The sequence below is a fragment of the Daktulosphaira vitifoliae genome, unplaced genomic scaffold (genome assembly GCF_025091365.1).
Source record: "Daktulosphaira vitifoliae isolate Bord-2020 unplaced genomic scaffold, ASM2509136v1 Scaffold_4, whole genome shotgun sequence".
In the NCBI taxonomy this organism is placed as follows: domain Eukaryota; kingdom Metazoa; phylum Arthropoda; class Insecta; order Hemiptera; family Phylloxeridae; genus Daktulosphaira; species Daktulosphaira vitifoliae.
The window spans coordinates 35,256,901-35,270,530 of NW_026099575.1; the positions used below are offsets into that span (position 1 = coordinate 35,256,901).

General features: G+C 27.1%; 1 protein-coding gene across 3 annotated transcripts; it reads right to left on the bottom strand.

Moving 5' to 3' along the window:
* Window positions 1-676: 676 nt before the first annotated feature.
* Window positions 677-9,359, bottom strand: LOC126905150 (leucine-rich repeat-containing protein 49). Of its 3 annotated transcripts, none has more exons than XM_050684609.1 (10): window positions 9,207-9,359; window positions 8,915-9,056; window positions 8,720-8,842; window positions 8,434-8,643; window positions 7,502-7,780; window positions 6,430-6,794; window positions 5,060-5,617; window positions 3,243-3,616; window positions 2,386-2,610; window positions 677-1,249 (listed from the first exon to the last, which is right to left on the bottom strand). In XM_050684609.1, exons 3-10 carry the CDS (start codon window positions 8,827-8,829, stop codon window positions 1,049-1,051), a joined length of 2,322 nt encoding a protein of 773 aa, XP_050540566.1. In that variant the 5' UTR covers window positions 8,830-8,842; window positions 8,915-9,056; window positions 9,207-9,359; the 3' UTR covers window positions 677-1,048. The 3 variants fall into 3 exon arrangements, with proteins under 3 accessions (XP_050540566.1, XP_050540565.1, XP_050540563.1); XM_050684608.1 differs by having other exon boundaries at window positions 8,434-8,640; window positions 8,915-9,069; XM_050684606.1 differs by having other exon boundaries at window positions 8,915-9,069.
* Window positions 9,360-13,630: the final 4,271 nt, after the last annotated feature.

Below are 13,630 nucleotides of genomic sequence, written 5' to 3' on the forward strand. Positions count from 1 at the left end.
TCAACACCACTTCAAAGAGCATTTCGATTTTGGGATCTATACAATAATCTTAGCCTACCAAATATTAGAAGACAAGTCTGGACAATGAAAACTTCATAGCAGACAGAGAGTCTGAGATTTGTTATTGTGGCATTTCGAGTGAATAGAAAAAAAATAAACAAAGATAATAGTAGATTTGACCATTGTTCGTTTTTATCTCTAAAAATATACTTATATTCGGAATCATATAACTTGCACATGGACTTTCCGAATCACATGTACACCCGATTCCAAGAAGCATTTTATGAAAAAGAGTCGGCATGTCTGATGCTGACAAAGACAGAATTCAAGACAACTGCTCCAATCATTGTCATTGACTCTTCAAGACAAAACAAAATATTAAAAATACGCCAATAAATATTAGATTAGAATATAAATCCTATGAAAAATTTCCAACCAACACTACAGCATATTGCTTAATTGTACATGAAAAAATGCTTGAATATAATCCTATGACTAATTAAGTTAATAAAATATTATAATTTGTTTTTTTTTCTAAAAATAATGTAAAATTTTATATTTATGAAATACTAATAATTAGTCGAATATATATTTTGCTATTAAAGTATGTGTTATTTGTTTTAGTACCTTATCCTAATAATATTTCATTAATTTAGTACATAAATCGGAATCGGATAGTTCAAATAATAAATAATAATTTTTCAAGTAATCATTTTTGTTTATTGATAAAAATCAGTCTATTCAATCCAATAATTTGTTTTTCTAGCATTTTTTTTTTATTTTTTCATACAATATTGTGGTCAAAATGTTCAAATGGCATTCAAATAATACAAATTTATCAAAAAAAAATTCAACGAAAAAAAATTGTTTCACTATATAAATAATGTGAATATAAAAATTAATTAAATTTTTTTTTTATAATACTTCACACAAAATAATTTACTTTTTATATTCGATAACAAGGAATACTGTCTTAAATTGTATAACATCATATTTTTGTTTTTATAAATTTTAAAAATAAATTTCATCTCAAAGAGTTCTAATTGCTTTATAAAGGACGCAGATCATTCAATTTTTTCTTCATGTAGTCTTCTAATTGTGAATAATCCACTAATGTATTTTGTACGATTTCTTTAAGAATATGTGGCCATTCGTATTCTAAAAAGATCAATTTAGCCATGGCAAAACAAGTTGTGTTTATCAGTGAATTGAAATGTGTCAATCCTTTATGTCTCCAAATACATTCATCCTTATTAAAATAAATATAAAGTTTAATAGAGCAACCAGTGAAGGTTTTATGGAGGGGAAGGTCAGGGGTTCCCAGGCATTTTTACATTATATAATACATACAGTAAGACTCTGATTAGTATTTCAAGTAAATTTTATTCTTTAAGGCCTTTTACAGAAAAATGTTGAAAATTCACCACCACTCGAGTCAACTAATAATGTATGTTATAAAATTTTTTGATAATATGAATTACTTTCATTATTTCCAATAATTAGCCTAGATAATCTTTAATATTTTTTATTATCTTAATATTATAATAGTATTTAAATTTATATTAATGTATTGTTTTAAGTAAGTGAAAAAGGTATTGGGTATATTTACGATAAAATATCGTAGAAATAAGTTAAATGGAAAAGTAGTAATAAAAATTATATTGTTTTAATTGATTTAACAATAATAAATTTAATAATTTGAGTCATTAACCAATAAGAGTAAAGAAAATTTCCAATAACAGTAGATTAATTAAATTCAGGATTTGTAATAACAAAATTAAAACTAAACATATTTAAAAAAGTTAAAGAATATTATACTCACACGTTCGACTATTTATATTTCTTTATAATATAGAATATTATAATAAGCTACTGAGTTTTTATTAATAAGTTTTACAGTCAAGTCATGCAGAATTACTTAATTAAATACTAAAATAAAAAACTGGAACAAAACATTNAATTAAAAAATATTTAAAAAAGTTAAAGAATATTATACTCACACGTTCGACTATTTATATTTCTTTATAATATAGAATATTATAATAAGCTACTGAGTTTTTATTAATAAGTTTTACAGTCAAGTCATGCAGAATTACTTAATTAAATACTAAAATAAAAAACTGGAACAAAACATTTTGCTCTTGAAGTTTATTATGCGCATATATATATTTTACTCGAGGTCTACGGATTTTTCAAAATAGTATTAAAGTGACTAGATTTTGGTATTTCAAAACTTGAATTTTTAATAATATTTTCGATTTTAGTTCTAAAAAAATATCAATTCTAATAGTTCTGGGAAGTTAACCTTTGTACCTCACCAAAAGTTCTACTTCTAAAGTATTAGTTTTAATTTGTATTTATAATTTAATAACGTAACAAATTTACCTGAGCGTTACTATTTTTACGCCACTGGAGAGCTTCTTTACAAACGACACTCCTTAGCGCTGGATCCGATGACTGCAGCCATTTACATGCATTCTCTTCAGTACTATAATCAAGTTGTAATTTATTAAGTAAAGAAGTCAACAGTGATTCAGGTAGAGAGCACAAAACAAGATCACTTAATCCTTTGTAGGTATCTGATGATTTTATTATTTGTATATCATCAATCTACGAAAAAATGAAATAATTTTCTTTTATTTACTTAAAGTATTTTTAATTACATTAAACTATTAACTATTAAAAAATGTATATTTTTTAAGATTATATCCTAATTTTAAATAGTTGATAAAAACCAAAATGTTTGTGTTTGTAAATATTATTAAAAAATTATTTTTGAATAAAATTAAAACTTTTTCATTGAAAATATTTTATTTTTATTCATCGATTTCTCTTATTAAATTACATTATAATATAATATTATCTAGTATTAAGTTATTAATCTTTTGAGTAATAGTGTGCCCCTAAACAATCGGTACTGAGGTAGTGCTTGACGCACACTGCCTCAGGTTCGAAACTCGGTCACTGGCGGCTTCATTTGCCGAGCGGTAGATCAGTTCGTTAATTGGAATCGCTATTCCTCTCTAAGGCGATAGACTAACCACCCGTTCTGGAGTACCATAGGTTAAGAAAACCTCCTATTTGGGGGAACCGCTATGGCCCCTAATGAACTTAAAAAAGCGATAAAATAAAACTTATTTATCTTATATTACTGATTATAATATTTGACAATATTATTCTCCAAAATTTAAAACATAATAAGATATGATGTAAGATAATATCTATAATAATATTTAGAGTACCTCTAAGTCATTAATATATTTCAAACCCCAATGCGATAGCCTGTATATTGCATAAGGTTGCCAATCTTTTCTTGTAATTGGATTTCCATCTTCGTGTATACTTAAAGATACTATACCCTGCAAATCTGCCAATGCATTTAACTGACCAAGACAATAAATATTTGTATCTCGGAAAAAATACTGTTCAGCATTAGGAAAACGATTTTTAATTTTTGAAAATATTGGTACAAGTGAGTTAAAAATAACGTAGTTAAATTTAATTGTAGTGACATCACTAGATTTTGACTGATTCCATGGTTTATCAATATACCGTAAACTACTTTGACCATAAACATTTAAAAATTTTCCTGTTATTTCAACCAAATAATCACCTCCTAAATATACAAAAATAATGCAATGTAACAGTATAGTATTATGAACACAATGGGCCGGATTAAGGTAGGCTAAGGAGGAGATCAATAATACTGGGACTCGTAAAACTAAGGGGTTTATTTTGAATTATACTAATTTGTCAAGATATACTTTAAATAAAAATTACGTGTTTTTTTTTGTTTATCATTTTTGCATAAAAGCAAAATGTTACGATGAGACAGGTTGACACCCTTAAGTTTTAATATAATCTTTAAAAGAAAGTATTTATTCAACATATAAAAATTTGATATTATGAGTCCAATCGATAAATAGCTCATTAAATAATATTAATTATATTTCAGGATTATTAATTCGTGTAGCGTAAAACGTGGAGCAAGTTGACATACCTTAGCTTAACTTGGGTTATTTTATAAAATGTATTTTATATATGTACACATCAATTAAAAGCGTTGTATGTATTATACAATTGTTTAATTAATCTACTGAGTATAATATTTTTAAATACTAAAAGGGAAAATCGATTAGATAACTCCTTAGGTATATATATACAATGTATAATATACATTGTATATATATATATAAATTTGATGTCTGGTAAGATGTATATTAGGGTGGTCATTATTTGACCAACTTTAAAAAATTGTATGGACTAACATTTCATACCATAGGAAAATTGTAAAAAAAATCAAAATTTAACAAACTTCAAACTCCTGTAAACGTAACTACTAAATTAAAATAATCTTCAAATCTTAAAAAGAATTAATTTTTAAAATATTTTTTGCGATTGCAAAAAATAATATAAAACATATTTTAAATAGTTCTATATTGTAAAAATTGATTAAAAAAAAAAAGTATAAAATATTATGTAAATCATAAGTTATTAGAAATGTCAATTAGATCTGTTCCACTCTGTATATGGAAATTATATCACAAACTATGAAAAAACCGTTTCCCATTTTACTTTTACTCAAAAATCTTCCCTAATACTCTTATAATTTGAATAAGACTTAAAATTTCAAATACACTGTATTTATGATATTTTTTTTACCTACTGTAATATAACATATTTTTTTTTTATTCATAAAAAATCTTATTATAGTAAAATCTTGTGTCGTAAATAAATTACTATATCGTTCTTGTGAAAAATTGATAAGTGCGATTTAAATTATTTTCGAAAATAAAGTTTTTTGGTTAATATATTCCAAAATATTTCCATAAAAAGTTCGCAAACATAATTATACATTTTTAAAATCCAAGATGAGCATCTTGCTCCAATCGTCAACTTGCCTCGTTCTTCCCTATTTTTTTGAAATGAACGCTATCTCAAGTTATCACCACGGAGTCTATATAATTCTTAATCCAGTCCTCTATATACATTCTATTGTAAGTTAAAAGTTAAAACAAAGTAAAAACATTATAATTAAAATAAAAAATATACAAAATACCTTGTTCTTTATTTTTATCTTTACGATTAGAGTTTGATCCCAGCTGTTTTGAATGTGATGTGGTTGGTCTAAAATCTTTTTCTTGTTTATCACATATAATAGGTGCTGTCATTCTAGGATTTGCACTTTTTATAGGTCTAATGAGTTTTTTAGGTTGTTTTAATAAACTTTTTTGTTTGGATGATGCAGAACTACTACTACAATCGGTTTCGTCACTACTTGAAGATGCTTCAGCATTACCTTGACTTAATATATTTTGTTTACTCTGAATATTTTGATCAGGCTGGCATATTTCCTGAATACTGTTATCATTTCGATGAAAAACAGTCATTTGGCGTGAATTAGGACTTTGATTAAGGTATTGATTTAATATAGGCGGTAATCGAGTTACGGGGACCAATTCATTTTTGTTATTCACGGGACGCTGGCATAATTTTTTTTCAACAAATACTCGATTTTTGTTTAAAAAATACATTTTTTTCTTACGACGATCTGCTACCGATATTTCGGTATTATTTTGAGACGTGTTTTTACATAATACTGAATCACTTTTGGTGCCTAAAAGATTAAAAAAAACAATGATAGGATACTCATTATCTCGAACACTATTAAATATTTCCAACTTTTGTAAATGAAAATATTGTTTAAATCAAAACATTCTACAATAATATGTAGTTAAATAATTTTTTTTCAAAATCTTTTTACTTATTATTTTTTTATCCGATCAACCATTTGTATTTTAAAATTGATAACAGATTTAATTTTAAAATAGAAATTTATCATTAATTTAGTTTTCATAATACCAAACACAACAATAATCTATTTTAATGTGCCATGAATTATTATAGTTATTTATTCTTATTATCGTAAGTGACAGATATAATTATAAAAATTTTCAATAAAAACTAGTTTATATAGCATTACGAAGAAATAATTACTACTGTTTGCTAAACAGGAAATTATCATTTGTAAATTGTTCAAAATCTCTAATCTTTAAGGAGCAATTGTTTGTCAAATATAGTTTTTATACATTGTTATGTTTTTATCGTTGTGTCACTTGTACAGTAAACATTATTTTTTATTTGACAAAACTTATTTCGATTATAATTTTTAATTTGCTTAAAATAAATTGTTTGATGAAATATTTATTATTTTTATAAAATGTATAAACCATTAATCATACAAAATAAGTTATATATTTTATGAGAACATTTTAATTCGTGTGGTTATTCTCAATAATCAAACATGTATAAATAATTAAGAGTTAATCACATTTAATATTACTAATTCATCTATTTAAATCGACTTAAATTGTATAAGTTCGCAATAAAGTAAGGACACTAACTTCGACTTTAATGTAAATTTATTACCATCTTCAGTCTCTGTGGAACTTCTAAGATCTTTTAATGAAGATGCTAAATTCGGATGGGTAATTTGATATGAACTCATATGTTCCCAATTAGCTTTAGCATTGTATATAACGTGTTCACGACCATTTTTTCCTGGTTCAGATATAGAATTAGTTGATACACATTTAAGACTTTCGCGAGTTTCTTTCCATATAGTTGCAGCTCGCCTCATTTGGTCGGATATTTTGAAGCGATTAAACGCTTGAAGTTGAGGAAGGTGCGATATTACAAATGAAATACATACTTCAGTGTTCGACACTGGATTGTTGTCAATAGCTAATTCTTGAAGTTTATTTAAATTCACAATACTTGGCAAATCTTCTATACTGTAGGATAAATAATATTCAACATATTTGATTAGAGATCGTTCGAGTGGTTCAATTTATTTAAAATCGTATTCCAAATATTTGTTAAGTAAAATTAGTTTTATAAAGAATGCAAAAAGTAATTAAGTAGTGCAACTACTAAACAGATCCTTACTGTATTTAACATTTAACCTGGAAATTATATTTTCTAAAAACTTATTATAAAATTAAGTGCAATGTCAATAATTTAATGGCTAATTTTAATTTCTTCATTTTATACCGAGTTTTAGGCTCAAGCTTAGTTAAAGAAAATACATTGAGTCCTTTGAGCTAATGTTGTACACTTAAAACATTTTGAACTTTAATCAACGATGACTTGTGTCTATGTGTGATGCTACAGTCTTACATAGACACATAACAATACAAAAAATGTATTATAGAAATGCATTGTATAAATATTTTGTATTTATTTCTGAGTAAAAAAATATATATTTTTATGTTTTGAGTGACAAAAGTATATGACTTTTAGTTATTTATTTAATAAAAGTTATAAAAATTTCATAACTTATTCAAGTTACAATATTTAATTTTGTAACTGTTCAAAAATATATGCTCATATAATATTAAGTTCAATTTTTTTTTAGGAAGAAACCAATAAATTTAAACTTTATTTTTTAATAATTGTACACAAAATTTTATTATTATTAATTAATTGTTAAGATATTTACGTGTTTAGTTCATTGTTGCTAAGAAAGAGTTTTGTTAGTTGAGGCGTTTCTGCAAATCCAAGTAAACATTTTATTTTATTTCTCCGAAGATTAAATTCTCTCAGTGATTTTAAGCCAACTAAATCTAATGAACCAATCGCTTTTATTTGATTTCCTGCTAAATTAAGCACTTTTAATTCCCCTTGATTTTGCAAACCTCCAATTTGGGTTAATTGATTTCCATGTAAATCGAGTACTTCCAATCTCTGCAGTGATTTCAATCCTTCTATCCTTTTGATTCTAATTATATTAAAATTTTAACTTAATTTACATTATTAACATAATGATTAAAAATTATATATATATTTTTAGCTTGTATAAATTAATGTTTACAATTTTTTTTGTTACATAGTTATAAAATTATGATGATAATATATTTGTGTGCAATCAATATATAAATAATAATATACATCTGTAATTCGTATCCAAAAGCTTTTATGTCACACAAATTAAATTTTATAATTTGTATAGAGAAAGTTGTTATCTGTCATTTGATAACAAATGAAAAAAATAAGTAGTAAGATAAAAACTTACGAATAAATTTTATCAGGAAGGTTTGTTTTTTGCAAATTTCAAATTTCATAAAACAATATTGGAAATTTCAATTTGTTTTGGCTATCCTGAAAATTGGTAAAAGTGACGATCATCACTTTTAGAAAATTACCATAGATATACAAAATATATTTCTATATACAAATTACTTTATTTTTTAGAGGACTAGAGAATTTGTTGAGTTTGCCTGATTTACACCAACGATATACAATAAATGCAGTTTACAATATATTATAAAACAATTTAATATCACTTTACAATGAAATTTAATTCTAAACGTTAAATGTTTAGTTCAACCTTAGTCTTGTCAAGTATATAATAAAGGATAAAATGTTACGTACCTATTTTTTCCTAACAAAAGTACACGTAAGTTATTCAGATTATCAAGATTTGTAATTCTTTCCACTTGATTTCCATAAATGTCTAAAAAAACTAGCCTAGAAAGGTTAGGGTTTGAAATACCATCTAACTTTGTTAGTAAATTGTGTTGCATTGATAGAAGTCTTAATCGAGATTCACCCGTTATCACCGGAACGGTCATTAATCCTCTTCTAATCAATAAGATAAACTCTTAAGAATTATTTGTTTAGTTTATGATTATGTATGTAATATTTTAAATTTAAATACCTGTCTAGACTCATTCTTTCAGGATTCTGATTCTTAACACTTTGAGACCTCGTTGCTTGTATTTTGCCATCACTTAAAGTTTGCAAAGACACTACATTGGAAGTACTCATATTTTCAGACAGACTGAGATAAATAATAAATTAATTTTGAAATTTTACAATATCTAAGACTAAAAAAAATTGTTAGTATCAATACTTTTCAAATTTATTTATTTTCTTATGAAATTGAGGATGTAATGCGGCTGGTAGTGTTGGAACATAAGTGTATGTATCTTTATGCAGTGAATCAGTGAAGTTAATATCTATATGTTCTGTATTTTTTCCAAATACGTAGAATTCTGTAAGTTCGTGCTAAATTTAATATGAATATAATCGTTATAAAAAATATTTATGATACTTTATTGATCGTAAATCAAATTGATACTTTTATAGAACAATAAAACTATGATTTATATTTCTTGTGTTAATAATAATAATGCTCCATTTACCTCTGAAAACTCGTTATTCGACGACATTAGTGAATGATTTGCATGTTTGTCGTCATAGAGAACTAGCGTTTGTGTGTAATATTTTCGATTTATATAAACTGTTCAACATAGAAACGTCAATGATCACGCTATATGTTAGCTCAACTTTTGCTTTTTTTTGTGATATTGTTAGTTTTACTAAATACAACTAACCGTTTTTACATTTTTTAATAGCATTATGTTCATAATTTTTTAAAACGTTTCTGAATAATAATCTAATTATAAAAATATGATAAATTAATTAATTTAAAAATATTAATACATTATTAACTTCTAAGATTTTTATAGTTACGAATTTAGCTTTTATTGATAAAACTTTTTTATGGTTTTATTGGTGACTAGGTAGTTGGAAGTAATTGATAATTGATGTTTTGTCTTTTTTTACTATTTAAATGATGAGATAAAAGAAAACAAGTTAATATTGTTTTGATAGCCATTAAAATATATTATTTTCTTCGATCTGATTTATAAACTTATAGAGGGGAGATATTTTAAACTAAAGTATATACATAATTTGAGATTATGTTTATGTGGGCGTTTAAGCTTGAGAAAAAAAACGCTTCGATGCAAATCTGTAGATAGCCTTTAATTTTAAGAAATTGATGGAGTATTCCAAAAGTAAAAATAACTCCTATTTTTTGTTTTGGTTCGTTAATTTTATTAAAGATATGGCAGTTTTAACTACCAAAATAACATTGATTTTTTACAAGAAAATTACAAATTTTTTTTAACTTATAGTATATAATGTAAGCTATAATTCAATATATATTTAACATCTGTAGAAATTGTTTAATTTTAAGAAATTGGTAATTATTCCAAAAGCAAAAATAACTCCTATTTTATAGTGCGTACCATAAGCTCTAATTTAAAATATGTTAAAGAACGCAGTATTTCCGGAAAATTTTCAAATATTAAGTTGAAAAATTTGATTTTTGTAAAAAAGTTTCTATTTTGAATACTCTCTGAGAGAAGGTTAAGTGTCAGATTTTCAAAAAAATTATATCAAATAAAAGGGAATTATCTAAGATCTTAATATAAAAAAAAAAAATTATTTTGATTTGTTCATTTTTCAATAAGTTATTTAATTTTTAGAAAAAAAAGTGAATTAATGTCGAAATTTACCACCGAATTTAAAAATCGTAATTTTTTGGATATTTCCACCATTTACGAGGATTAAGGGAAAATTTTTCAATTTTTGAGGATAATGTCTTCAAATAGATACGATTTGTAATTTTTTGACGTATCTTTGAAAAAAATCGGTCCAGCGAGATCTAAAAAAAAGTAGTAATAGACACAAAAAACTAAAAATAAAAAAAAATATGCAAATCAAATACTCCCGCATACCAACTAGATAACACTATCTTTCTAAGTTATATGATACTTAATGCATTAACAAATTAATCAATTAATTTAAAGCAAAGATGAATAAAAAAAAGTTCATTTTTTTTTTAAATAATATATTTTTTTTTTATTTTAGACTAGAACAGTGTATAAAATAAATAATTAATGTATTAAAAATAACTAATTATTAATAATTTTTTTTTTTTTTGGTTTTTTATATTTAGAGTATCAAGCAATTATAGAAAAATTAATAAAATAAATCTACTCATAAATAAATGCCAAGATATATATAATTAATCAAACTTCATGAGCGCTCTACGCATATCATCAACTGACCTTTCGACAATTAAATTTTTGTCGTCAAAGAAGCAAAGAAAATTTTCCACGTAGGGCTTTTAACCAAAAAGTTTGCGTTTCCAACTAAAAAAAGACTAAACTTTGCACGCGTAAGTGCCACATTTAGCCATCGAACACAGTTCAGAAACCCTACGACGTTTCTCTCGTTCGAGTGGACACACGATATAACAATATACTCTTTTTCATGGTCTTGAAAAGCGTCTACACTACTGACTTCCACCCCTTCGTTCTTGTTTAAAATTTGTTTCAAAAGTGATCGTTGTCCTTCATATAGAGTTATAACACCAATTTGATTTGGAGCAGCTCCTTTGTTAAGGCGTTTTGCTACTAGTTGTTCAACAACTTTCGCCTCTCCATAGTTCAAGAAAGACGTATCCGATCGCAATTTTTGTTCGTTGGCATCGGACGAGTAAAATACCATCGGCACATTTGGTTTAGGCCTCGTGAAATCAATCGATCCAGTTCGGTCGTTACAAATTACGCCGTTCCTAATCGTAATCTCATACATAGTTTGTGAAGCGTACTCGCTGATTTCGGGGTGCATTCTGTATTGTACAGTTAAACAAACTGGTTGTAGGCAAGCAGCAATTAATCTCTCGAACAGGGAACGATGTAGACCTCCGTTTATAGTGTCCGGACACATAACTGACAGTGGTCACCTATAAACACCACTTTTTTGGCTCCGTGGGTGATTTGAATGATACATTCCTGTTCTAAGCCTTGAGCGCATTCATCCACGACCACCGAAGAAAAGTTTACTTTCTTTAAACGGTTATCGCCGGCGCCGGAGCAAGTTGTGCACACGACTCGACAATTCGCTAAACAGTCGATTTCCGCATTTCTTCTCAGATAACTGTAGTCCTTTCTCTCTTTTGGTTTCAACTCGGCACCTTGATCAATTAACCCTTGTAAAGTTTTAAATTCTGAATGACTCACAAGCTTTTTTATTTGTTCACTAAGATATATATTTGAAATTGTAACGTCACAAATTCAAAGGTNCTATATATATATGTATATTTGAAATTGTAACGTCACAAATTCAAAGGTGGACCGTTTATGATTTTTTGTTATGTCTACTTATTTATTTTATCGCGCAAAAGAACCTTTTTCTGACACAGGGGTGTCAACCACTCATTATTTTACCGCTGACCGCTAGATAAGGCGATAAAAGAGAAATATAATTAAAATCGAATTGTTTATCAGTATTGATCCCTTCCAAAAAGACTGGCCGTTATCGATTTGAAATTGCCGTTATTTCGGTGTTGACTCTTCTCTATTCTTTCTTCTGTCGTTGGCCGTGCTAGGGTGCACACATTTGTTGTTTTATTGACATATTTTTCAATGATGGAGTAGAGCCGCCAACGGCGAACGGCCAGATCTTTTCGGCGAAGCATCCAGACTATCGGAAGGCTCTCTTCGGAGTCCAGGTATCGTTTTCTTTTTTATATTATATTTATGTAATGATCTATATTTTATTAATTAATTAATTTCATTTTTATTTTATCGTAAATTAACTTAATTTTGTTTATGTGTGGGGAGCACGTGTTTCCCTTTTCTTCTAGCCAACGCTAAGGAGCGAGTGTCCAGACCGCTCCTGGTGTTCTTCATTAATTTCCGATAACATTAACGGATGTGTTCAAATACCGTCCATGATGTTTGTAATATTATTTGTTTGTTTTGTTTAAATATTTTATTTTATTTGTAGACATGGTTTTTGATGCATTCGCATTTTTGTCCATGTTTAACTTAATTTTCTTTTTTTTAACAATTAAATTAAATTTCCTTATTAATTTCAACTGTAATATTTATTTTATTGCGCGAGTAACTTAATTACTCACGTGTATTTATCCCTATTCCTTAATCTAGACACAGGCTACGATATGTTTTACATATCAACCACAAACAACTTTAATTGTCATAATTGTGTTTAATAAACCATGAGGTATTATAGTAATTTATACATATAACGACATATTAACTTAGATTATAATTTTAATTAACTTAAAATTAAATTCCACCTATGGTCCGGTAATCATATCTGATAGATGTGACACCTCGCCTAGGTGGTGGCGACCCTTGCTACTATAGCTAGTCGTTATGCAAGTGGCAAACCACGTTGTTGTTACAGGCTGAAATAATATAAAAGCCCACTTGCAAAATATAACTTTTAAAGGTCTCTTCCGTCTTTTTGAAAAATCAAACGACATCGATGCCTGTTTTAGCCACGAATCTTGCCAAGTTATCTAAAGCGTTGTTTGACGGTGTACAAACTAATACGGTTCCGGACTTGGACAGATTGTATACAATAGTCGCACTAGTAACCGTTTTTCTAGTACCAGGAGGCCCTTGGATTAGAGAAACTGGCGTACGTAGGGCATGCCTCACAGCAGACAGCTGTGACTCATTCAAACCAGGTAAATTGGAAGCTAATAGGTTATCTGTCAGATTTTCGTCATGTTCGAGTGAATATTGTTGTTGACGTCCGAGCAACATTGATCTTACTTCAGGTGAAACACACTCGTACTTGTAAGAAATAGTAGCAAGCACCGCTTCCATCCGAGTGTAAGGGGTTTTATCAAATAACTTTTTTAAAGCTGCCTGTGTCCCAATTGGCAAGTCCATTGAACAATTTACTTCAACATCAACAACGCTCATGAACTGGTAACAATTTCTTTCATGGCGTTGGT